A 25,626-nucleotide genomic window follows, 5' to 3' on the forward strand; every position below is an offset into this window, starting at 1 on the left:
CTTGCATTTAGATTCTAGCAATTCATGGAATCAAAAGTACATATTGTTTATATAAAATAGATATGATTTGTTGTTTCATACTGCAGAAAAATGGTTCAGAGAACTTATCCAACAGTGCTATTAGTCAGTGCATGCTATTCAATGTAGCGATACATATATCAAAGGTATGAGTATAACTGGATTTTTGCCAATCCTATGCAGGGTACAGAGACACAGGTGGACCAACATGTTTTATGAAGGATAAAAACTGCAGAAATGGGGGATATCTGATAGGAACATAGCTCAACATCACAGAATGACAGGGGAGACAGAACAGTGCAATAAAAATGCATGGACACTCCAACATTATCTAAAGTGACCCAACCTCCTACTGTGGAGAAGTGGACTAATAGACGAAAGAACTGGAAGCAACACTCAGCTGAGCAAAGATAAGTAAACATTAAATTACCAAAATAATGAGGAAAATATTCATATTTATGTCAAGCAAAGCACCAATTCCCTTGATATAAAAAAGCTCTGATAAACAAACAAAAAGACAATAGTAGAAACAGGCAAAGTTACATGAGTGAAAAGTATATAGCAAAGAGATACAAGTGGTTACAAATAGAGAAAAAGTTGTTAAAAGTCATTCATAACTACATAAATGGAAATGAAAACACGTACTCTTTCACCTATCAGATTGGCAACATGTTAGAAGTTTGTTAAAAGGCAATGTCGGAGAGTGGATTGAATGCTGTATCCCCCAAAATTTCATCCATTGAAGTCCCCATCCCCAAAGTGACTATATTTGGAGAGAGAGCCTTTATGGAGGTAATTAAGGTTAAATGAGGTCATAAGTGTGGGGCCCTAATCTAATAGGATTAGTGTCTTTATAAGAAGAGACAGGAGAGTGCTCTATTTCTCTTTCTCTTTCTTTCTCTCTCTGCCATGGGAGGACACAATGAGAAAAGAGCCATCTACAACTCAAGAGGAGAGGCCTCAGAGTGAAACTTACCTTGCTAGCATCTTGATCTTAGACCTTGTAGCCTCTAGAACTGTGGGAAATAAATATCTGCTGTTTAAGCCACCCTAGTCTGATATTTTGTTATGGCAGCCTGAGCAAACTAATACAGACAGGAAGTATGTAATAGCAGAAAACTGAAAATATTTAATGTTATCAATTAAATTATATTATATTCAGACAATGGACTACTACACAGTCATAAAAGAATTAAATAGATCTGTACATACTGAAGTGAAACATTTTCCAAGAGATAGTTAAATGTAAAAAGCAAGTGTCAAAATATATAGTTTAATTCCTTTGAAGTCTAAATATAAAAACAAGAAAAAATATATATGTAAAGAGAGAGGACTTAAAATGTAAACAGAAATAGACATAAAGGTATATGATTGCATATGTATAGGAAATTTCAGAAAAATACAAGAAAACATTAATGATGGCTTATGAGAAGCAGAACTTGAATGGCAGAAATTAGAACTTTTTGCTTTTCATTGTATGGCCTTCTGTATCTGAGTTGTTTACACTGAAGAAATATTAATTTTATAATATATTTTAAGAATTCTGGGTTCATCACTTATTAGCTGAATGGCCCCTGACAAGGTAATTAATTGAGTCTTTTTTTCCTACCTCATAAGGTGATTGTGAGAATCACATGAGATATTAGAAACTCCTACAACAGTGCATGGTATATACAAACATCATCAAATATTAGTTCTCATATTTCCTATCCATAATCTATCTAGGATACTTCCTTGAATGTTACATATATACCTCATTTGTGTTATGCTATTACACTTGAATATATAATACAGTCCCCAAAAATGTAAAAAATGTTTATTTCCCTAATCTTGAGTCAATGCAACAATAGTCTGTTTCCTCTCATGATTTTTTAATTTAAAATTAGTTATTTACAGTAATAATTGACCAGGATGGAACAACATTCTGTTCCTCTGAAAACCCAATTATAGCATCCAAATTTCTAAGCCCTTAGAATAAAAGAGTTTTCTTCCCCAAACCTGTTGTCAAGACTTTCCAGCCCACTGGCAGATGTCACTGACTTGGCTTCACCTCTGAACAGACACAGCTCCTGCTGGGAGGGTCCCGGCAAAGACACCGAGACCTTTCCTTGGTTCTGCATCAAACATTTTCTGTCTCCCTGGATTGTTTTTGCTTCTTGGTCTCCTTTGAAGCTACAGTTGCTGGTCTGCTTTTTGTTTTTGTTGTTGTTGTGTGTGTGTTTTGTTTTTTTTTTAATGGTTTAAAGGCCTAATAATTCCATCCATGAAAGGACAGAACTCAATTACTAACAGATGATCCACAAGTTAAAATGCCATAGCCCCAAATTAGGGGAAAGAAAAAATTTAGTTTTTCATTTAGCCCAATATAACTTACATGTAAAAATAACTGATTTAATTCTGCATATTTTAAAACTAACTCTTCAAGACTTGTTTCCACATCCTGAAACTTCTAGTACCTGTGTTTATATATAATTTATCATAATAATTTTGGCACATTTAAGTAAAGTGTATTATTTTAGCATTGATTCATCATAATTTAAGGATTGTTTTTCCTGGAGAAATTTAATAGATGGGCCAACTTTTTTTTTTCCTCTAGGAGTACGGAAATAAACATTACATGGCATTTTTTATTCCTTCACGCATGGTTTAAAGATTAGATGTAATTGTAAGCAATACAAATGAATAACACTGCCTCATGCAGAATTCTATGTTGGCTTTTATCCAGAGGTGTAGAATTCACTGCTCTTTAAATTTAAATTAAATTTAAGTTTAAGGCATAGTCTATGTTTTTATCCTGTAATGAAAGTAGGAGAAACTGATGTTAAGTATTTTTCTCTAAGATACAAAATAATGTCGCTTTAGAGCTGGTAGTAAATGCAGGTTTCCAAATCATAATTCACTTCATTGAATTTTGGCCCTTTCTATGAAGTGTCTACAAGTAACAGAGCAGAACTGTTCAGTTCAGCCCAGAAATTAGATACATAATCCACAGTGCCACACATTCAAAGTTCATTTGTTTCAGGGATAAGAGATACTTTACTGAACATTGTTTATAATTCACCATCACTGACTTGAATTTAGATTTGAGTCATTCATCCAACAAGCATTCATTAAGCACCATTGTCAGGAACTGTACCCAGAACTGAAGGTCTAAGGATGAGCATGGCACAACTGTCCTGGGGCTTAACTTCTAAGGTTAGGTAAAAAGATGCATCCCATAGGAAATATATAGGTGCTATACCATCAGTAATAGCTATTAATTGTATTTATGTGTACCAAGCACATTACACATACTATCACATTTAATTTCATTTCATCTTCATACCATCCAGAGACATGGATTATTGCCTCATTTTATAGACAAGGAAATTGAGGCACAGTTAAGTCAATGGAACAAACTCACACAGCTGCTGAGTAGCAGGCTTGAATTTGCACCCAGGGCTGACTAGCTTAAGTCCCATTCTCTGGGGGACAGTTCTTGTCTCCCTTTCTTATCCACACAGACTGCAGTGGGGATCTGAAGGGGGAGCTATGGTTAGAAAAAGAATTGGAATAAGGCTCAGAAATAATTTTGTACTTTAACACTACAGTACTGTTTCAAAGAGTCATTTGATTTTATTTATGGAACTTTGCCCTCTGGTTGGAAAAGGGATGATAAAAATAATAAAAAAGAAGGTGATCTCACAGAATTTGTGATTAGCCATTACTACAATTAAGAAATACATATGGGGACTTCCCTGGCGGTCCAGTGGTTGAGACTCCGTGCTTCCACTGCAGGGGGCACGGGTTCCATCCCTGGTCAGGGAACTAAGATCCCGCATGCCATGTGGTCAAAAAAAATTTTTTTTAATTTTTAAATAAAAAAAAATTTTTAAAGATTAAAAGAAATACGTACGTATAGTCTTTACATTTCAGGAAAATTAAACAAATACCAGCGAATGGCTTTTATAATTCTGGCTCCCCTCTTTGTTTCTTTCTTATTCTCTACATGTTTAAACATGAGGCCTCCATAAAAAGAAGTCCTCATTTATAGGGCAATTCCATGAAAAGGGGAAAACAACAAAAGGAAGAGTGTCTCACTCAGGCTATGGCTGAGTTAACACTGCTCTTCTGTGGGTGAACCTCCACTCTAGATGGATAACCCCTCCTCCACGAAGCCTTTGCTTAGCTTAGTAAACAGGATCACACTGAATTCACCTTTTCAAAGCCCTTCAGTCTCCTGCTGCCTTCTAGCTATTTGAATAAATAAGTCTTCTCCTCTAGATGTAGGTTTCTGGAAAGCAAAGCAAGTATCTCATTAATCTTTTAAGTTATTTGCTTGTTTCTGATTTTAAAAAGTTTATACCTATAGAAAATAACATCATTTATAATAGCAACCACCCAGAATTAATTAGCATATTGTTATTTTTACTTTGTTTTTCCTCTTTGCCTCCACTAAATCCAGCACATTTCTCTCTTCTCACCAGGCACTCAATGGTGACCTGAATGGCAAACTCAGGCATTCAGTCTCAAGGAATAACTCACGGGTCATTAGTCTTAACAGGTCTGATCTTCTTTTTCCTAAACATGGTCTCCATCTTCTTTAAATTAAATCTCAAATAACTTTTGCAATCAATACTTTTTATCAGAGCTTAAATATTCTTAGGTCTGCTGTTATAGTAATTACACAGAAAAATGGATCTATTTATGAGAGAAACATAAAAAGCACGGGTGATTTATTCCATATTCCTCTCAATCAGATAAAAGCCACACTCAGTCTAAACTTCATTATTCACAACCTTCATAGGTATTCATATTACGAGAGAAATGTGCAGTTTCAGAAATGTGGCCAATCTCCTTTCTTGGCAGTTGAAAGAAGAAACCTAAAAATGATCTGATAAATCGAATTATGATAATGGTTCCAAGAAAGAACTCGTCATCTTCTCTTCCCCATGAACCATCTCTTCCTGTGGATTTTTATTAAAGTCTTAACCCTAATATCAAGTGAGCTGCCAAGTGTTTCAACTTCCACCTCTACAACAACACTTGTGTGTATTCTCTCCTTATTTCCCAAGCCACTCTCCCAGTGGAGGCTGTCTTTTCCTCTCACGTATACTTGTCCTAGATTAGAGGCTAAACTCCTATCTCTAATCTTCTGTATCCTAAAATCTCAACAACAAATCATGCCATTCCTCTAGTCAGAATGCAATAGTTCCGCTTTGCCTCAAGAGAAACTCACTTTTCAACCTCCTACCCATGCTGCATAGGATCATGTCACAAGACCCTCAAACATTACTAGGAAGATCTGTTCTCTGCGCCTGTAGTCATGGCATTCCAGCCTCCTCAATCCTGAATCTGGCAAAACTGAAATGTATCCATCACAGCTTGAGCTTTCAGTAGGATAGCTAGCTGTTTTAAACACCCCTCAGTTGGAAAACATCTGGATTCTCAAAACTTAAACATACCTTCAATGTACTGATAAGCTCCGTAAGAAATTAAGGGAAATTTCTCAAAGGTAAATTTATATGTATATATGTTTGAAATCAAAGTGATAAACAAAAACAGAAACTGAGGCTCCTATGAGAATGTATGTCTATACTATGATCCTAGAGTCTCCAGGAATAACGGTGACAGGATAGGCTAATTGAATGATAGGAGAGGGGAGACCGAACTTGACACATATCTCTTCCCCCTCCCCCATTTACACATAGAACCTGGACCCCTCAATTTGATACAACTCTAGTGAAATGTACGCTAGAAAAATCTAAATGCTACCAAAAGCAGCCAATGAGAAAATCTGCTTCTGTCACAAATCTGGGTTAATATGTCCTCCCCAAATTCATATGTTGAACTCCTAACCTCCAATGTGATGGTATTTGAAGATGGGGCTTTGGGGAGGTAATTAGGGTTAAGTAAAGTCACAGGGGTAGGACCCTCATATTGGAATTAAAGGCTTATAAGAAGAAACACCAGAGAGTTTGCTTTCTCTCTTTCTTTCTTCCTGTGCTTGCACAAAGAAGAGGTCATATGGGCACACAGTGAGATGGCCGCTGCCTACAAGCGAGAAGAAGAGGTCTGGGAATGAAACCCACATTACTGGCACCTTGATCTTGGATTTCCTAGCCTCCAGAACTATGAGAAATAAATTTCTGTTGTTTATCAGTTTTCTATCACACATCTATATGAATAGCTTAAAATTAAAGAGTTGGCAAGATGTGAAGTAACTGGAATTCTAATACACTGCTGATGGGAATATAAAATGGTACCACTACCTTGAAAAGCTATTTGGCTACTTCTTAAATAATTAAACATACACACCATGTAGTCCAGCTATTCCACTACTAGATATGTATCCAAGAGTAATAAAAACATATGTCCATACGAAGACTTGTAAAAGAGTATTCGTAGTAGCTTTATATGTGATAGCTAATCCCAGTGTGGTTTTAATTTGCACTTCCTTAATGAGTAACGATGTTGAGCAGTGTCTCAAGACATTGGACATCAATTATACCTCAGCAAACCTGTTAAAAATCACACCATGCAACACCACTATACTCCCTCTAGAATGGCTAAAAATGGAAAGCACTGGTAATATCAAGTATTTACAAGGATACAGAGCAACTAGAACCATTGCACACTTTGAAAAACTGTCCTGTATCTAGGTTGAAACTGTATTCTTGGGGCAAGAGTAATGGTATGCCAATCCCAAGGGCAGACATCAAACGGCCTTAGAGTTTCTACCTTCTTGTTTGGAACATTGCCACCTTCTTGAACAAGCTCAATCTAGACTTCTGGAGAACATGCTACTATAAAGGAGAGCCCACTTCCCAGCTGAGGACGCCTAGACCAGCCTACAGAGAGCTGACTCCCAACCACATGCGACAGCCCAGGCACCATTAAAGAACCGCCTACACAACCCAAGCTTGTTACAGACCTATGAGTAAGCAAAGCAATAAACAGAAGAACACCTGCCAGCTGATCTGTAAACTATAATAAATGTGTATTTATTTAAAGCCTTTGAATTTCGGGGTGGTTTGGGACACAGCAATAGCTAACTGAGACAAACAAATACAAAATCTGGAATGTACAGACAAACGCTATATCACACAAAGATGAAAATGAACACATGATTTTCTACACGCAAAAGCGTGGCTACTCACACAGCATGTTGAGGAAAAGAAGGCAGACACAAAAGAGTCTGAATATCTGATTCTCTCTGCATGAAGTTCAAAACAGGCAAAGTTAATAAACAATGACTGAAGTCAGAATAGTGGTTATATCTGGAGAGAAACAGTACCTGGAAGGGATCTCAAGGCCACTTCCAGGGGAGTGGTCATGTTCTGATTTCTTGATCTTGACTCTGATTCCATGAGTCAGTTCACCTTCTGAAAGTCCAGTGAGTCATATACTAGTGTTTGTACACTTTTATATATCTAATTCAGTAAAAGGATTTTTTAAAAAGGAATCGGTAAGGAATTGAACAGCAAATTCGCCAAAGAGGTAATATAAATAAAAAGAGCATCAGTCTCTCACTGAAAAAAAGCAAGTTAAAGCACTCATAAATACTAGTTTTCATCCATTAGTAAGAACTTAAAAGACTGAAATATTCAGTACTTGAGAGGGAATGAGGAAATATCGGCACATTGCTAGTGTGTAAACTTTAGAAAGTAATCTAATGAATAAATTAAAATTTGTAATGCAGATAACCTTTACTCAAGGTTAAAGTTTATGAATCTATAAACTCATTCATTTAATCTATAAACTAATCTATAAAGTAGTTAAAATCTATAACTATTTAATCTATCTATAAACTAATATATAAACTCATTCATTTATGAATCTATCCTACAGAAATGAAATCACTAATACATAAGCATATGCTTACAAGAATATTTACTGAAGCACTGTTCATAGCAGCAGAAAAAATTTAAATCACCTTGAATGCACATCAATTGTGGATCGCTGCAAGAATTGTGGTTTATACGTAATAGGGAACTTAATTATATAAATATTAAAGTGTATGTATTATTATAGTTTGACCTGCAGTGATTAAGGGTGGTAATTTGAAAAAGCAAATTTCAAAGTTATATATATATATATATAGTTATCCTACTTTTGTTTCAAAAAAGAAGGGATATTAACTCAATAAAATCCTATATAATTCTGTAATTTTTTCCTTGAGTATAAAGTTATAGAAATTAACAAATAAGTCTGTTAACATTGGTTACCCCAGAGAAGTGGAATTTGGAAGAAGGGGGACACCGCTATTGTTTCTTTTATACAGTTCACTTTTTTCTTGTTGTAACAAGTTTTCATTACATTGAAAATGAAATATGTACACACGTTAGAAAATACTTTTTTAAAAAACTCCCAGCATTTAAATTAAAAATAAGAACATCTAGTCACTTCACTAAATGCAGTTTTCAAATTTTATATCCAATCAGCACAGGTAGACAAAAACATTATACAAAATAGACCCCAAAAAAGAAGAAAAAACTAAAGCATTCTCTTGAGAAACAGTGCACAGAACAAACTCCTTAATCTTTCAACTAATGAGGGATAAAATTTCAACAGTTGTGATCTCTTTTCAAGATTATTAAAGGTCAGTCCAGGAGGACATCATATCATATACAAATTTCATATGATTATTAATTCAAGCTGAAGAAGAAATAAAGTAGTCTTTAAAATATCTTTTAGCACTTGGAACAAATACACTTTGAAATAAAGTGACCAACCCAAAACTCCATTGGAATTATTTGCTATATGAGTGGAAAATATTACTCAGAGTACTGACATTTCCTGTTTATCATTTAAAAAAAGAACTTAGTTCTCTAACCTTGTAAATCTAATTCAGTTGTGAATCCTACAACTTCTTGCAATGAGAGCTTGCCTTACATAACAAATAAGATACGTTTGGCAGGCTAGTTCTTAGAGGAACCAAGCTTTAGCTAAAAAGTGAATATAGAAACAAAAAGCAAAGACAGTAGAAAGAGTGAACGGCAAATTATAAAGAGCTAATATACCATATGAAATCCAGTTGGATATAAATATATTACAATGTTTCCCTCTTTTTAATGTCTCATAAAAGTCAATGAAATCAAAGTGAGTTTCACAACTGCTCTAAATTACTGGATAGTTACATTTAAGTAATTTAGAGCTTTTCCAAAAGCTCTAAAAATTCTTTCATTAGAGATTATTAAAAGATGACCGAGTAGAAAGGGATAAAACTCTAGGGTATATTTTTTACCTTAAAATTGTTTCGTATTTCATATACTGAAGACACAGATAAAAAACAGCAATTTGGGATTTATGACCTAAATTTGAATCACAGTTTCAATTAATTAATTGGATGAGGAAGGCAGTTTTGTTTTTCATGAGACTTCATTTTCTGCAACCATGAAATAAATGATGACAAAAGCAAACAGAAGGTTTAGAGTGTCAGAGTAAAATATATCATATGCCTTTAGAGCAGATGCTCTACAAGCATTTTCAAATAATTAATCTGTGAATAGGTAGTGTCTCCATTTTGCCAATGAGGAAAGGGACATCCAGAGATGTTTAAGTTACCCAAGGTCACACAAGTGGCAAATGGGAGAGCCAGGATTTGAAACCAGCTCTAAGTGACCATGAAAACAAGGTCCTCGATACTTAGGTTCATATAAGTTCAATAAATTGGGTAAGCTCCCACTGCTAGACTACAGGGATATGTTTTATAATATTAAATCCTCTGTGACATTCGGAAAGTCATCTAATTTTTCTGAGCCTCAGTTTCCTCATCTGCAAAATGACATGAGGAGTAAGTAAAGCACAGTGCCTGGTACCTAAAGAACAATCAACAAATATTTGTTTTTGAAAACTCAATATTCTTAAAGCACTTTCAGAGTAATCTTGAGAAGACAGGAATTATTACTTCCATTTTGCAGATGGGTACATACTGATACCAAGATCATAAAAGGTAAGGGGGGCATATTCAATAACAGACCATGGTATTTACTGCTGTGATGAAACTGTGTTCAGTTTCCATTCAAAAGGACTAATTTGCCTTGAAGTCATGAAGTTAAAATCGGCTATTATGGAGAAAATATCCAATTTCATTAATAAAGATAAATTTGGAAAGTCTATGGAATATTTTAATAATTATGAGAAACATTCATCTTTGGAGGGTGGTTTTAAAGAAATATTTCTTCAAAGCTCAGGCAATAAATAAATAAACTATCTCGAGATCTTCTAGGTCCATGATTCAACAAAATGAACAGCTAAGTGATACAAACCTCTTGTATAAAGAAGCCCACACACATTACATACTTGTAAACTACTGAGAAAACTCGACTGATGTTGACAATGCGAGTGGATGTCCAACAAACTCAATAGTCAAGTCACCCTACAGTGACTGGAGCTCTAGGGAAGACCTCTCACTTCCATAAGAACCGAAAGGCCATCACTCTCTTCTGAGGCACTGTCTGCAGCTTTTCTTTAAAGAACTAAATGGTTATACGCATATGTGTGCAATTAAGAGGTAGCCTTGGTTTCTATTTTAGAGTGTATGATGCAACTTGCCAGAGGTCTAACATTAAGTAAAACTATAAGTTCATGACTGGGGATAAAGCTACACAATGGTACCATTCAAGATAAAATCAGTGACCCCATTTAGGTAGTGAAGGCCACAGTCTACAGTCCCTTTCAATATTGGACACTAGGGGCTTTGGCGTAGTATGCCCAAGGCATTCTCTGATCAAAAAATGCAGTTACCCTGACAACAAGTAACTGCAGGGATTCTGCATTCTAATCTGACATGACTATGAATTTAAAGTTCAGCCAGCCCTGCTGGTTAGCTCTAGCACAGGCAGATGTTGGCCGGAGCATCAAGGATTCTTTGAGACATTTCTTCCTCAGGGAAAAGTATACGAACAGGAGAATTATCAGCAATGAGTAAGTTATGTAACTTCTCTAGGCTTCAGTTTCCTAAAATGAGGATAATACTACTACCTACTTTCCTAGAGTTTTTTTATGAGGATGGATGCCTCACAGAATGTACAGTGTTCTCAGTAAATGTTGTCTTTCATCTCGTTTTATGTTGGCACTGAAGCACATAGACAGGGAGGTTGCCTCCTGGTCATCCTCACCACACCTGGATCCTTACCTAAGATCCATCTGGTTGTACTTTCCCCCAAATGATTCTTTCCATACAGCATGGGACTGTGCCCAAAACTTTACTGCTCTCTCCCTTCTTTTTGCCTCAGCTGCCCGTACTTTGTAGTTTGACACCATGTTCGCTTGCCGGCTCTGGGGTTTCTCTGTTATGCATGTGTGCATCTCTTCTCCTCATCTAGACTGGAACGTCATTGGGGCGAAAGGTTATGTCTTATATTGCCTTGTATCTGACAAAAGACAGAGAATTTTCTGAAGTGGACACTCACTAGACACTCATTGATTCTTCTTTGCGATTTAGAGGATAGTATGAAGGTATATTTCTAGCTGATTAAGCATATTGTGTATTAAGTACACGTCTGATTTCTGAAACATATCACAAAGTGGCTCTCCTACATTCTCAGGACTTCTCACGCTAAGCTAAAAGGCTGAAAGGCTCTAACACTTATGTACTCAATAACAGTTATTTACATGGTCTGACCATCAGTCAATATTTAAGATTCCACATAGAGCAATTCAGTGGGATTTCAGTGATGAAAAGATGTCTCTTTGTTGGTAATGGAATGCATTCAAAAGTCAGGAAGGTGGTCTTCCGTATACAGTTTCTAAAATGGATCCGTTACATTATAAGCATTAATGTATAGAGTTAACTTCAAGGTGTACATTTCCCTAGAACATAAGTCTTTTTTCCTTCCTAGGAGAAAGTATCCCATATATCTGAATTAGTTCATGTTGAAATTTTATAATGAATGTCAGCTGTGGCTCCAGGAAACAGCTGGTGTTTTCGCCTCTCCACTTGCACAAAAAATGTGCAATGCATCAGGAATAAACTATCTCCAAACCATAAATTGCTTAAATCTTCATGTGCAGACAACTAACAGTGCGTTTCAATAGTAGATGTTTGATGCGTGTTCAATTTTTACAACATTTGTTGAATAAAACAGTGTATTACTATGAAGATATGCACCGATGCTATGTAATATGAATAGCGTTTTACTAGGTGCTATAAAATATAATTTAAGTATGGTCTCCTGGGAAATTTTAATACATATAAAACAGTGATTCTCAACCACAGAGTTCATATCAAGATCACTTAAGGAACTTTTCCAAATGACAGCAACAACTACCACTAACGTAAGGGCCTGGACTTCATCCTAAAGATTCTATCCACATGGTTCTAATGTGTACCCTAGGTTAGGAGTCAAGAAAAATATAATTATTCAATGAAGCAACACTCAGCCATAACTTTTTTGATATGTGAATGTAATATTCTTCTTCATAAAACAGATATATTTTTAAACTCTTAGGTATAATCTGAATTTTTGATGTAGAAATACATTCATTTTAAATGCACTGAGAGGCTTGATATTTTAAAGAACACAACTGTGCAGTCTTATAAACTTGAATAGTAAATAACTGATTTATTTAAACTAAGTTTCTACCACATATATACTTTTCTCTACTAATTACTAAAAGCTCCATTCATAACAACTATAAAAAATTTCAGTGTTGCATTAAAAAGGAAATAATGGATGTCATCCTGTTTTGAAAAGTACAGAATTTTTTACATTGAAAATAGACATCAAAATAAAATTGGCATGTTATATCCCATGAGAACACACACACACACACACACACACACACACACACACACAAATTATCTTCATTCCTTTTATAATTTTTAGTATAACTTTTTATTACAGTTTATTTTATAAATTGTATGAATGTGTCGATTTATTTTATACACTTCCAGTTTTATCAATTTCAATATTTCACTAAAGGCATAGAATTTTAAGGGTTAAAGATCACTTAGAACAACCTCTTGGTTATACAGATTTGTAGTCTTTGGACTGTGTTTTTAACATGAATTCAATCTCTTGAGAAGCACTGTGGTGCAGCCACATGAGTGATCACCTGACCAATGGTTACTGCAGGATTAGAACCCACACTCAGTCTGGTTCTTAGGCCACTCGGAGATATCAACACTTCAAGACCTCTCTCCAACAACATGGCTCTTCTCGTTTTTAGGGTACTTTTCTCTAGGCACTTTGCCATACATTTAACTTCCAAATGGAGATGTTAGTATTTTTTCTCACATTGCCAGTGAAGGGCAATAAAATAGGTCGTTGCCATTATTTTCACTTAACTCCAAAGAGGACTGTAACTCAGCTTATAGAGAAGGCTACGGGCTTGTTTCCAATGATCCTTATGCTACAAGACATGCCCAATCAGATTAGCAAGCTACCTTCTTTCCACTGAAGTTCCTGTCTCCCTAACATCATCTCTGAGATCTAACGTTCCGTGCCCTTTGGTATCCATATGCCTAATCTTTCACCTAATCAGCCTAAATCGAATTGTATCTAAATGACTTCCTAAATCACAAATGAAACTTTATAGGTGTCATCTCTTGTTCGTGAGCATTTCCAATCCCCAAGAGTGAAAACAGTAGGCCTCTGTGTACTCAAATGCCATCCAACCAGGTCTAAGTCAGTTCCCAGGATCTTTATACTGATATTTCTGGAAGGTTCCAGTGGGATCTGCTCATGTAGCCCTCTGTCTATGCACTGATGCTATAGGACATAAAAGTAGCCTGGGTACTGAGTAACTTATTCACATTATGTTTCCTTGATATATATCACCTAGAAAAATCCTAAGTCCTGGGCTAGTAGTATTGTAGAGAGAAAGACCCACTAGTTTTGCTATGAAGATCTGTGTTCAGATCTTCGCTCTGCTTCACAGAATTTGTGCAATGTTAAGCAAGTTACTTATGCCTGTCATGCCTCACTGCGTTCATCTGGAAAGTGGTGGTAATTCAACTTACCTCAAGGGAGGCTGTGAAAAATTCAACAAGATAATGTATTTAAAGTAGCAAAAACATAGGTAAGTATTTTGCTTACATACTTAGCTTTATGTAAGTAAAAGTCATTCGTATCTTAGTATTACCACACTTCTCAATCCTATAGTGCCATCAACATCTAGAATCCAACCTAAACATCTTAGTACTCTTTCAATAGAAGTGCTGTTAATTATTTACCAATTTTTATAGCCAATAATTATCAACAGATGGGCTAATGCTTTTCAATTTTGTCATCCAACCTTTTGAACTACTTAAAAAAAAATAGATGTACTAGATTGGGGGCAGAGTTGGGTGGTAGAAGAGCAACAAAGAATAACAACTATCTTTTAATGTCGGCTGAAGATTACTTAAGGCCATAGAGTGGAAGGCTAATGGGTGACCTAAGAATGTGAAAGAATATTTCCCAGAGGTTAGTCACCAGCTGGTTTTTATCCTTACTTAGCCAGAACAGGAGGAAATTAGCTTAAATTTCCTTCGGTTTAGAATAATGGAAACAAGCTATGAAATCTAATTCCCAGGGAATCTTTTCGTCAAAATAAAATAGAGACTTACTGCCTACCGTGGTTTCAGTGCGGTCCTGACTTTAAGTATGAGAAAATACTAGATGAATTTATAGTCATCCATCTCTATAATCCCCATCAAGAGAAGAAAACAAGCAATTATGAGCCGATTATGCAACAGGTGTCTTCACTTGTAACCATTTCATCTTCACTGGAAATTGTTTTTCCTACCTCACAAGGGAAGATGCACACTGAGAGTTTAGTTTGCCCAGGGTCATTGAGCTAATGAAAAGCAGAGTTAGAACACAACCCCTACCTGTCTCTAGAGTCCATCCTGTGCACTGTGCCAACCTATAAGCCTTCCTCACCCTGGCACTTTTGATTCTATCCTTATTTTAAAAGGACATTATTCCCAAGATTTAGAGTTATTTAGTTGTTTGTCTGTTTATTTAGAGTTATTTTATTTGGATTATATCCAAGATTTAGAGGTACCTGAAAACCAATGTAAATTGGGAATATAGCTAGTACTTATTGAGCTCTCTAATATATGCCAAACATATAAGAACTCTACAGATATTATCTCATTTGATAACGACAGTTACCATTTGAGACGAGTACTATTATTATCCCCATTTACAGATGGAAACCTAAGCCTCAGAATGTATGCTAAGAGAGCCTATGACCGAGGGACTAAAGAAGGAGACTTTTAACTTCAAGAAGGAGGGCTTTTAACTTTAAGGGAGGCAGTGGGGTCCTAAGCACTGTCACCCTGGCATGCCCAGGGATAGTGAGAATGAAGTGTATCAGGAAGTCACACCACAGGGCATCCAAACCCCAGCACAGATTTCACTTTTAGTTTTCAGCAGGTCGTAGATATTTAGAAGTAAAAAAGAGCCAATTGAAATCATCTGCTCCAATCCATTTATCTTACAGACAAGGAATTTGAGGATCATGGTGAGGTTAAGCACTTTCTCTAGGGTCAGAAAGCTAATTAGAGACAGAGTTAGCAATAAATCACTTCCATGAAAAGACATGCTTTCAAAGTGAGTTCAATTACCTCCACTTTCAAGTGGCTATTAAGAACACCCATGTAGCTCGGCAATCTCCAATGTTTCCGTGAAGTCAGTATAACCCACGAGGATCTAGAAAGAACTTGGCAGCACTGAACAATCTAAGTCAGCAATTTTTTAAATGTGCTAATTTGAGTCAACTCATTATTGCTAGGGGCGGTGCTCTTACCAACTTCTCTTCTGTTCAAAGTTATAGTTTTAGCCACAGTAAATGCCCAAGTAATTTTGTCTCTTCTCTGGTAGATAAAAGCTGTACAACATTTCAGATATTCTTAGATATACTTGGACATAAGGGTAAAATTATTTTGGTATTTACAAATTTTGGATGACAAATTCCCCAAGAAGAAGATTCTTATATTTTTACAGCATGATTTTTTTCTAGAAGGTCAAAAATCATCTGTTTTGTCAATCAGTGATGAAATCCACAGGTGCCAGTGGTCATGCATTGGTATTAAGAATTTAATAACCACATATAGTGTTGCAAAGTATTTAAAAGGAATGGAAAGTATTTGTACGTGAAGCATACTTTGAAAGCTAATTTCTTTCAACATACTAAACAGATCTATCTGAAGAGCTAAAGTTTGCCTTTAGGAAATATGGTTGAATTAGGAAAAGATAAAAGGGAAACATCAGGAAACCCAAAAAAGTACTATAGAGTTGGACTGAAAATGGGTGAAAATACAAACAACTGTTCAGTCAACAGTCAATAACAAACACCTTCTAGTCTGCCACAGAGTAAAGTGAAACACACAATGAAAGAATGAGAACTAAAGCATGGAGTCTGTGAAAATGCATCGTGATGACAAACCAAAATGCTATTTCCATCAGGGGGCAAAAGATCACATGAACGAAAATATATTTTGAAATATCATTTCAGGGAAAAAAGGAAGATACACTGACTGAGAAGAGATCATTCTAATAGTTGTCAAATCATGTAGTTTGACACTGAGAATTTCCAAGTTTTACTAAATTTAATCCTGAAGTCTTACACATTTTCAGAAATAGAAACCCACTATCACACTTGACGTTTCAGAATGTGCTAATGCTAAGTTTCTCCAGTTGATGGCGTCTTTCTATTTCAAAAAGAAGAAGGAATGAAGATAATAGGGAAACTGGATGGCAGTGTTCATTTAATTTAGTATATAAAGTCAAAGTTTCATGCCGTGTGTCTAGCATAGGAAAATCAATTTTTGAGTGACTATTGCATGGCTATACAGTACTCTGGCTTCAAGGACATTTCATGGTTATTCGGTGTCAATTGTGCTTAGATTTTCTTATCCTAGGAAACATTCCCCAAATTAAATCACTCAGATTTATGAATGCCAGCAATGGAAAAGAACAGCGGCATCTAATTTCATGGCAAGAAAGATGTTCTGTCCACAAGTATAAAGCACAGCATTTCACTTCTTGTGTAGATTGCTGAAGAGGAGAATGATGAGTGTTTTTTCCACTCAACTTCACGTTTCTCCTGAGCAGAGAGTTCTCAAGGTGGCCTTCCTAAATGAAATGAGCAACAATCTCTGTTTTATTTGGAACTCTGACTGTGTAGAAAGGGTTGGCTGTTTTGGAATCCCTCAGAAACCCAGAAGCCTAACAAGATGTTTAACAGATTAGCAACTGTGTATCACTAGTGATCAACAGAATTTTATTTAGTTACTTTATTTAACAAACACTATGTGCCAGGTCCTGTTCTAAATTACAGATATTAAATGCTTTTGATTCATTTAATGGTCATAACAACCTTATTAGGTGAGAACTATTATACCCATTTTTCCAGATGAGGAAACCGAAGTACAGGACAGTAAATTCTTTGCCCATGATCACACAACTAGTCAAAGTAATCCTCTCTTAAAACTCAGCAATAGTCAACCTTCTAGCATGATGTTTGTCCTTTTCTGGGCCTTCACACAAAATAGTAGTTTTCAGTGAAAAGTCATTCAGAGAGCAAAACTGAAAATAAATGGACTGATAAGAGTAGTTGAATTTATTAAGACTCTTCTGTGTTAGATACTGTACTAAGAGCTAATAAAATTTTTTTTAAACCTGCTATTTAATCTTTAGTCTAAACAATCCCATCAGGAAAGTATCATTCCCATGTAAAACTGAGTTGTACGTGATTAATAACTTTCTCGCCGTTCAGTGACTAGTAGAAAGAAGGAATTCAACCCTGGCCCAACAAAGCCTGGAACCCGCCCTACTGCCTCCCTATTAGGGAGTCATCTCTTTTAAGCGGAGATGACTAAGGATGGTGATTCAACCTGGTTGTTTTTCTTTTTCCTCCTCTTTAACATAATAAGCCATCAACAACTATTTATTAAACTGATTAAGACACATCCGATTTAAACAGATGAATTAGAAGTTTAGTTCATCTGTGGGGAAAATCCCCTGACGCTGAAAGCGCCTCAAGAAAAATAAAAAGTGTGTTAAACCAACTGACAGCCCCAGCTTCTAGCAGAGTATATCCAAGCGTTACTGTAAGTTGGGATAATGATAGTATATTGACTAAAGGGAGTGGAAAGAATCACTTTCGCTAAAAATTTTAAATTTGGGGTAATATCACATATTTGGCAAAGCTCAAATAGGGTCATGCTTAAATATGAGGAGATGGGCTGGAGGGTAGGTCTCAAGAGGGACTCACAGAGATGATCTCATGTGAGAAGTGTGGTTTTAATATAATTTACCAAGAATTTTCTTTTTCACAATCTCCATATCTGTCATCTGACAACATCAACATTTTCAGGTCATAATTTTAGACATTTTTTGCAAGCATCAAAATACAAATCAATAGGGCTTCCCTGGTGGCGCAGTGGTTGAGAGTCTGCCTGCCGATGCGGAGGACGCGGGTTCGTGGCCCGGTCCGGGAGGATCCCACATGCCGCGGAGCGGCTGGGCCCGTGGGCCATGGCCGCTGGGCCTGCGCGTCCGGAGCCTGTGCTCCGCAACGGGAGAGGCCGCCAACAGTGAGAGGCCCGTGTACCGCAAAAAAAAAAAAAAAAAAATACAAATCAATAAACTGGAGTCACAAGTAAATTGGAACGACCAATAATTTATATCATAATCCCACCTTTCCTATGGATAAAATTATTTATCTTTGTTATAATTTTAGAAATTATTTACCTTATTATTTTGTACTTTAGTAGTAAATCATTTTTATCATTATATGATTAAAATTTAAGCTGTAATTAGTATTTTGAATTTTAGTTATTTCTATTAAATGTATTCACTGATCAAATCACCGATATATTTTATTTATCTGCTTAGTTTTATAGTTATTACAACTACTAAATGTATACTAGGCAATACTATCAATGTTTAAACTTCAATTATAAACATTTGCTTTGAAATAGAGTCCAGAGAATACAACTGATTTCTCATAATACTAGTGTAATCAATATGTTCTTAAAACTCATTGCAAATGACACACAACATAATACGATATAAAAGCAATGTTCTTTTTTCTGAGAAAGCACTTTTTGTTTGTATCAGAGAAGGACTGAGGCTTTTTCATGCAGCCAATGTGTGGGATATAAAATAAGGAATAAGGAGAAGCACTTAGCCAATGGATTTTTGAAATACAGGAGTCTTTGGTTCTATGAAAAGAAGATACACTTTTCCTAAATTCTTAGAAATCATCTCTGCTAAGGAAAAGAGAATGGAAATTAGATAACTTCTTAAGGTAAATTAGAAATCTATGAATTCTACTTTAAATATTTATTAAAATTTTGTTGTAAACTGCAAATTAAAACCGTTTTTGAAAGACTATCTCAAAATTTATACAACCTAAATATTTTCAATTTATTTTCCCAATAGAGCTCTCTCTTGTTTTTGTGTTTGTTGTTTTTTGTATATTATCCTATTTGAGTTCATTTGCGACTTAAATGTTTCATAATACTTAATGACTTAAAATATTTTAGGGATTACCAACAAGCTCAGGAATCTGGTCTATAAGCGGTATTCATGAGTAATAAGAGTTTAAAATTTTAGCTACCAACCCTCTGCCCGGAAACAACGAAAGTCTGTATAAGCCTTGCTCTCCAACCTGCCGCCCCTCCCTCAAATCCCCTCTTGTTCAGGGTAAAGAATTTTTGTCATCTTACACATCTCCAACCACTGCAAAAAAACCCAAAGCAAAACAAAACAAAAAAAACTGCTCCAAAGCCTTTCCAGTCACTGAGATCCCTCTTGATACCTATGAAGACAGCAATGTGAACCCGAAAGTACTTAATTCAAAGCACACCCTTAGATAATAGATGCACACATATCTGAGTTTTACTATGATATGCTTGTGACGGGAAAGCTAGCTAAGACTTCTTGGATGAGGTACTAAGCAAATACCCTACATAGAGGGTCAGAACATATACTGCCATCCCTTAAGTGTAGACAACTGTTTTTATTTCATTCAACTTAATTATTAGCATTAATAAAAACAAGAATAAAAATGCATTCATGTAAGTGGTTGAGGACTTTACATCCTGTCAATTAACATTTGCTGAAAAATGAATCAAGGACCTGGTTTGTGAAACATTTGCTTAACCTATAGTTTTACATTTGACCCTTAAGCCAGGTTCCAGTTAAATTTACTGCAAATGACACATAGTAATGTATGACACACAGTATGTATAAATATACCATTCTCTTTTCTGAGAAAGACTTTTCATTAGTTTAAGGGAAGGACTCAGGCACTATACTAAGTATGTAAGAATAGAATTTGCATTCCCCTTTCACACGCAAGAAATAGAAACTAACATTGCATAGAGGTCACACTGTTGGTAAGTCTTCTGATTGTAAAAATAACCTACAAATATTTAGGACTACTTATTAATTCAATAAACATTTCCTCAACCTACCCCTCTTGCTTCTCTAAGTAGTTATGAATCATTCTGTAAACAAAAGGCAGATCTGTGCCACTGGAGAAATACATTAGAAATTAACAAATTTAAATCACTTTATAGAATGTGCTCAGTGTTTCCATCTTTGCCAGAATGGTTTGAGGTTGGTAGGAAAAGTGGGACGAATAACCCTCTTTTACAGATGAGGAAATGGGGCCTGCAGCGCTACCCCAGAGTGACTTATCTGAGACCACACAGTTAAAGAGCCAACTTGCTATTTGAACCCTCATATTTCCCTCTAGATTTCAGAATCTAGAAGTTTCTCCCTTTCTCACGTCCACACTACTTCATTACATAGTCTGGGGGAGGACAAAAAGTCGGCAATGTCTGGTCTTCTGAATGTCTGCAGTATTTTGTGTGCACTATTTAATTCTATCTTATTCTTTCTTGTGTCTTGGTCACGTCTCCTACAATCTCACTGTAGGTTCTTTGAAAGCATGAAACATGTATTCAGCCTCCGTGGAACTGCCCAAACAATTCCTAGCACAGAGCCAAGGACTTGTAAATTTTTAAAAATACTTGTTCAGTCACTAACTAGACGCAAAAGTTTTGGGAGACCTATCCCTAGAGGAGGTGGGAGGGGATTAGATGCCACCGGCAAATTAGGCTTTATTTATTCCCCATTCTGTGTTTTACAACTCTGTAGAAATTCACTACAATTTTCTTGTTTTCCTGTTTTCAAAAACATACTGTAACAGTTATTTTTATGACAATATCCAGTATTTTCAATGAAGCAGATACTCTCAAACAATATTGGGGAATGTGAACGTCCCAGATAGAATTTATTGATACATAAATATATGATTTTAAATTGCAATTCCAATCATTCCAAATGTTGAATTGTTGCCTACGAAATAACCAGAGGTGTACAAATGCATCCCAAAACTTTAACCTTTAAACATATAAAATTAGGAGACAAAACACAAAATACTAGCTACAATCCGAGTTTCTCACTAAATTCGGTGACTTTTAGGACAGTGTGTGGGTCAGATAAGCCAGTTCCTTGTTCTCTAGGTAACTTTTAAATAACTGAAAATCACTTCTATAAATTTGATATTATTTTCGTTTTAAGAACAACAATTTCTCCTCTGTTCATACGAACTAAGTTTAGCCTGTGAGTAAGTCACATACCTTTACTACATGATGCTTTTCCTGAAGCGTAGGAATCTTAAACATTTGGCACCAATATGTTGTACCTTTGTTTGGGATGGGGACCTGTCTTCAAAAAAAAGGAGAGGGGGACAAAAGTCACATTCTCTTGACATTCTATTAAAAACAATAAAACAATAAAACATTTTCAATAAACCCACCCCTAGAACCATAAAAACCTGAAAAAATACTTACGTCCTGATTTACCAGGTCAAAGTATGGTACGGCTGTAGACAACACATTGGTTTTCTCAGGATTCAATAACCGCAGACTCTTGGTACCACGACTGGATTCGTGGTACTTAGGACCCGCTTCTCCCACATCTTCGTGGTGGTAGGCCCAGATCACCCTCACCGTGCTCTCCTGGTGATCAGACAGGGGCATGATTATGTCTCATGAGAGCACTTTCCTTACCATTGAATTGAGTTTAAAGAACTCTATTCAAAGCAGGATACAGAAGCTCAAAAAAGAGAATAATGACATTTGGAGTTATCAATATGGTCTCTCACATGAACTGTGTAAATCTGATTAAGTCATTAACAATCCAAATAGATGAGTTCCTTTTTGGAAGAAATCATCTCCCCCATGCAAGATTATGTGTTCCAAAACAGAATGAAGGACAACTGATTTAGTAGTTATGCTTTCATGCTTACGGCAACGGTAAATCATTGTCACGCTAAACCTCCAAACTATCAAACTAGTAGTTACCGAGCAAATACTCTTGTTAAGCAGCAGGGGTTTGGGAAAATTACAACCTATTTTTATGCAATGGAACATTTTAGGGAAAACAAATAAATAAAATGAAAATTAAAATGACTTCCCAGGTCAGGATTTTTATTTTCACAATAGATTTTTCCCAGACACTAGCCCACTCACATGTATGTATTTACAGAAAGTGGAAATACAGCAGGAACTTCTGATTTTAGGTTTGTTTATTATCCTAGAATCTATCTATGGTCATTTTATGAATCCTGGGAATTTCCTAGGGACTGGGGTATCCCAACTAGGGAAAGCACTGTCAAGTGAAATCGGTTTCCATTTAGTAAATGAGAGATTGCCCAAAGGGCAGCGGGGCAGTGGGGAGGGTTTGCTGGGGTATAAACAGTTCAGTGCCCCCACAGATAAAGATGACTTTGCCAGATCTTTGTAATAAGAACTCTGAAAATAAATAATAAAACAAAAGCTATTTATTTTAAAAGCTATATTCTTTCTTAAGTCAAACAACTATAATTGTTACTCCAATTAAAGTATAATTGCACTGTATATTACATAAAAAAGTGGCCCATGTCTTTGCATGTGTTTTTTTTCTTCCTCTTTTACCCTTTATGCTGAATGTTAATCAAATTTGCTTCAGATTTTTACATTCCCATTTTTAAAGCTTTGACTTAGCAAATAAAAACGATAATTTTGTTGGTCTATACAAAATGAAATTGATTCAAGAAATTCATGGAAACCTTCAAAGTACCACATGAATTTTAGATCCTCTAAATACCTAATTTGCATATGCACAAAGATGTTAATTTTTACATGATGTCTGACAATAAGAAATCTTGTATAATATGTTGACAGGCAATTTTCAACAGTCTACTATTCATCTTGACTTTAGAAATTTACAAAAATGAATCAGTTACAATTCAGATGAATTACAGCTTAATATTCAGTATCATAATTCTCTCTTGTGTAATACAATTTTCCCAACCTTTATCTATTACCTATTTTAAAACTTTATAAAGAAGCTAAAACCTTTTATAGGTAAAAATCTCACACACTTTAAACAGCTCTTCAAAATTTTAGATTCACACAAAAATTGCCTTCACTGAAATTTATAGCCTTAGGTTTTTTTGTGGCTTCTAAAGAGAATTCAAAAATATTCCAAAGACTATGTGACTTTGTTGTTAACGGTTATTTTAAAATATTTGTTTCTTTTTATTCTGTAAAGTGTTTCCCAATTGCAAATGTACACTCTATTCATGCCTGCATTCACTGATAGACTCCTTACCGTTATACTCTTGTCATTTATGTCACATGTATGCAGTTCTCTGGTAAATTCAATTATTGTGTGTGTACTATTTTCCATGGCATATTCTAGGTGGTAATCTTGCTGAACATCTTTTTTCAATTCTCTATTTGCATTTGTGAAATAATCCTGTGGAAAATATGAAAAAGAAAAATTAGGATGTCCTAAATTCAGGGTGAAAATAATTTAGATTAAGAGTATACATATATCACCTTAAAAAATTAATTCTCAGTTTGCTTATTACAAAACCCTGTATTTATAGTCATTTTTTAAGTCCTGGGAATTTCCAAGGGGCTGGAGTATGGGATACTCCATAGTTGGGACTAGGGACAGTTCCCTAGGAAACTGGTCCATATTTTGAACTTCTGGCCTTTCAGGAAAAGGCAGTAATGGATTTATAGTATCACAGAGCATTGAAAGAGATGGAATGAATGAATATTCACAATTGCTGAGTACTTTTTCCTCATTCTGCAAATGAAAAGAACTTCAACACTGTGAAATGGCTTGCTCCAAATGAAATAACTAGCTCATGGCAACACCAGGACCAGGGCCAGGGTCAGCACTTTTCCACTGTTATACCTTGTGATGCTTCCCTTCTGCACTCCTAAAAGCAAGGAGACCCATCCTGAGATTATAGGTTGTTTTAGTAGGAGCTTCAATGGCATATGTTTATTAAAATGAAATGCAATGAGAAAATATGGAAAGAAATGACACTAGTTGAATTATAAGATATTGAAGGGACGTTTTGTTTTGGTGGTTTATTAAAATGAAATGCAATGGGAAAATATGGAAAGAAATGACACTAGTTGAATTATAAGCTATTGAAAAGCTAGGGACGTTTTGTTTTGGTGGTTCAGCTATAATTTTCATACTAAGCTTGTTCAGTGGTGTAAGACCACTTCTGGGAGGCAGACAGATGCAATGGAGAGGGTGTGGGCTTTGAGATCAAATGACTAGGATCTGACCCACAGCTCTACTCTGAAATGTCTTGACGAATTGTTGAAGTCAAACTCTGAACTTCTGTTCTAACATTAATAAAATTGAGATGACACATACTTATTTTGTGGATTTTGAAAGATAAATAAGTGAAATAGTATATGAGGGAAAAAACTGCCAACCATGGTTAGAGCTCATTCAATGCCAATATCCTTCCCTCTTCTGCAATTAGAGTTTGGTTTTTCCCGAAAATATTCTCCATGCTTTTTACCATTAGCTTTCTATGTTTAGAGTTATAAAAATCACGTTGTTAATTTTTATCACTAACAGAAGACACAAAATTTGCCGTAATTATACTGGTTTTTCAGTACATAAGGATATTTTATTTTTGATGATCACAAAGACTTGATTTAGAATAAACATGTTGAAACATAATTATAATTAGTTTTTCTAACACTAAAATTAACATTTGAAGAAACGATTGCATGCTTGACAGAGAAAATACAGTGTACAAGAGAAGAACCTTAAATTGTCTATAACTGTCATACTCAAATGGATGGTATTTGGCATTTCTATTCCTAGCATCTATTTTCTTCTTTTTGGCCGTGCGGCATGCGGGATCTTAGTTCCCCAACCAGGGATCATACCCGTGCCCCCTGCAGTGGAAGCACAGAATCCTAACTGCTGGACCACCAGAGAATTCCCTCCTAGCACCTTTTTAAATTAGCTATCAAGTGTGTGTAAATTTGATACCCAGGGTACCAGATCTAGATACTGTTCAGACCCCACATTATCAGTAATGCACAGAGCCTAACTAACCTCTTTCACTCTGGTAACAACTACAACTTACTGTGTACATTCTATAGTTTAATCATGTTACACGTATTAACTCATTTAATCTTCAGATCAAGTGTATGAGATAAAATGAAGCATAAAGAGGTTAGCATCTTGCCCAGGGTCACACAGCTGGTAAGTGGTAAAGCCAGTATTGAAACCGAGGCAGTCAGATCCTAGGTTATCCTTCTTTACTGTTCTACATCATAGTGGCCACTGCTGGAAAAGG

At 35.7% G+C, this 25,626-nt stretch overlaps 1 protein-coding gene across 1 annotated transcript in view; it reads right to left on the reverse strand.

The window, feature by feature from the left end:
* The window catches only part of MOXD1 (monooxygenase DBH like 1), a gene marked incomplete at its 5' end in the record, with an annotated part of 81,635 nt that overhangs the window by 32,667 nt on the left and 23,342 nt on the right, over window positions 1-25,626 (reverse strand). Inside the window, 3 exons of the mRNA XM_082668981.1 lie at window positions 21,593-21,676; window positions 21,806-21,973; window positions 23,610-23,756. Coding sequence (XP_082525107.1) covers window positions 21,593-21,676; window positions 21,806-21,973; window positions 23,610-23,756 — 399 coding nt within the window. The remainder of the gene's footprint in view (window positions 1-21,592; window positions 21,677-21,805; window positions 21,974-23,609; window positions 23,757-25,626) is intronic.

This window comes from Grampus griseus, assembly GCF_964374135.1.
Source record: "Grampus griseus genome assembly, chromosome: 13".
NCBI lineage: Eukaryota > Metazoa > Chordata > Mammalia > Artiodactyla > Delphinidae > Grampus > Grampus griseus.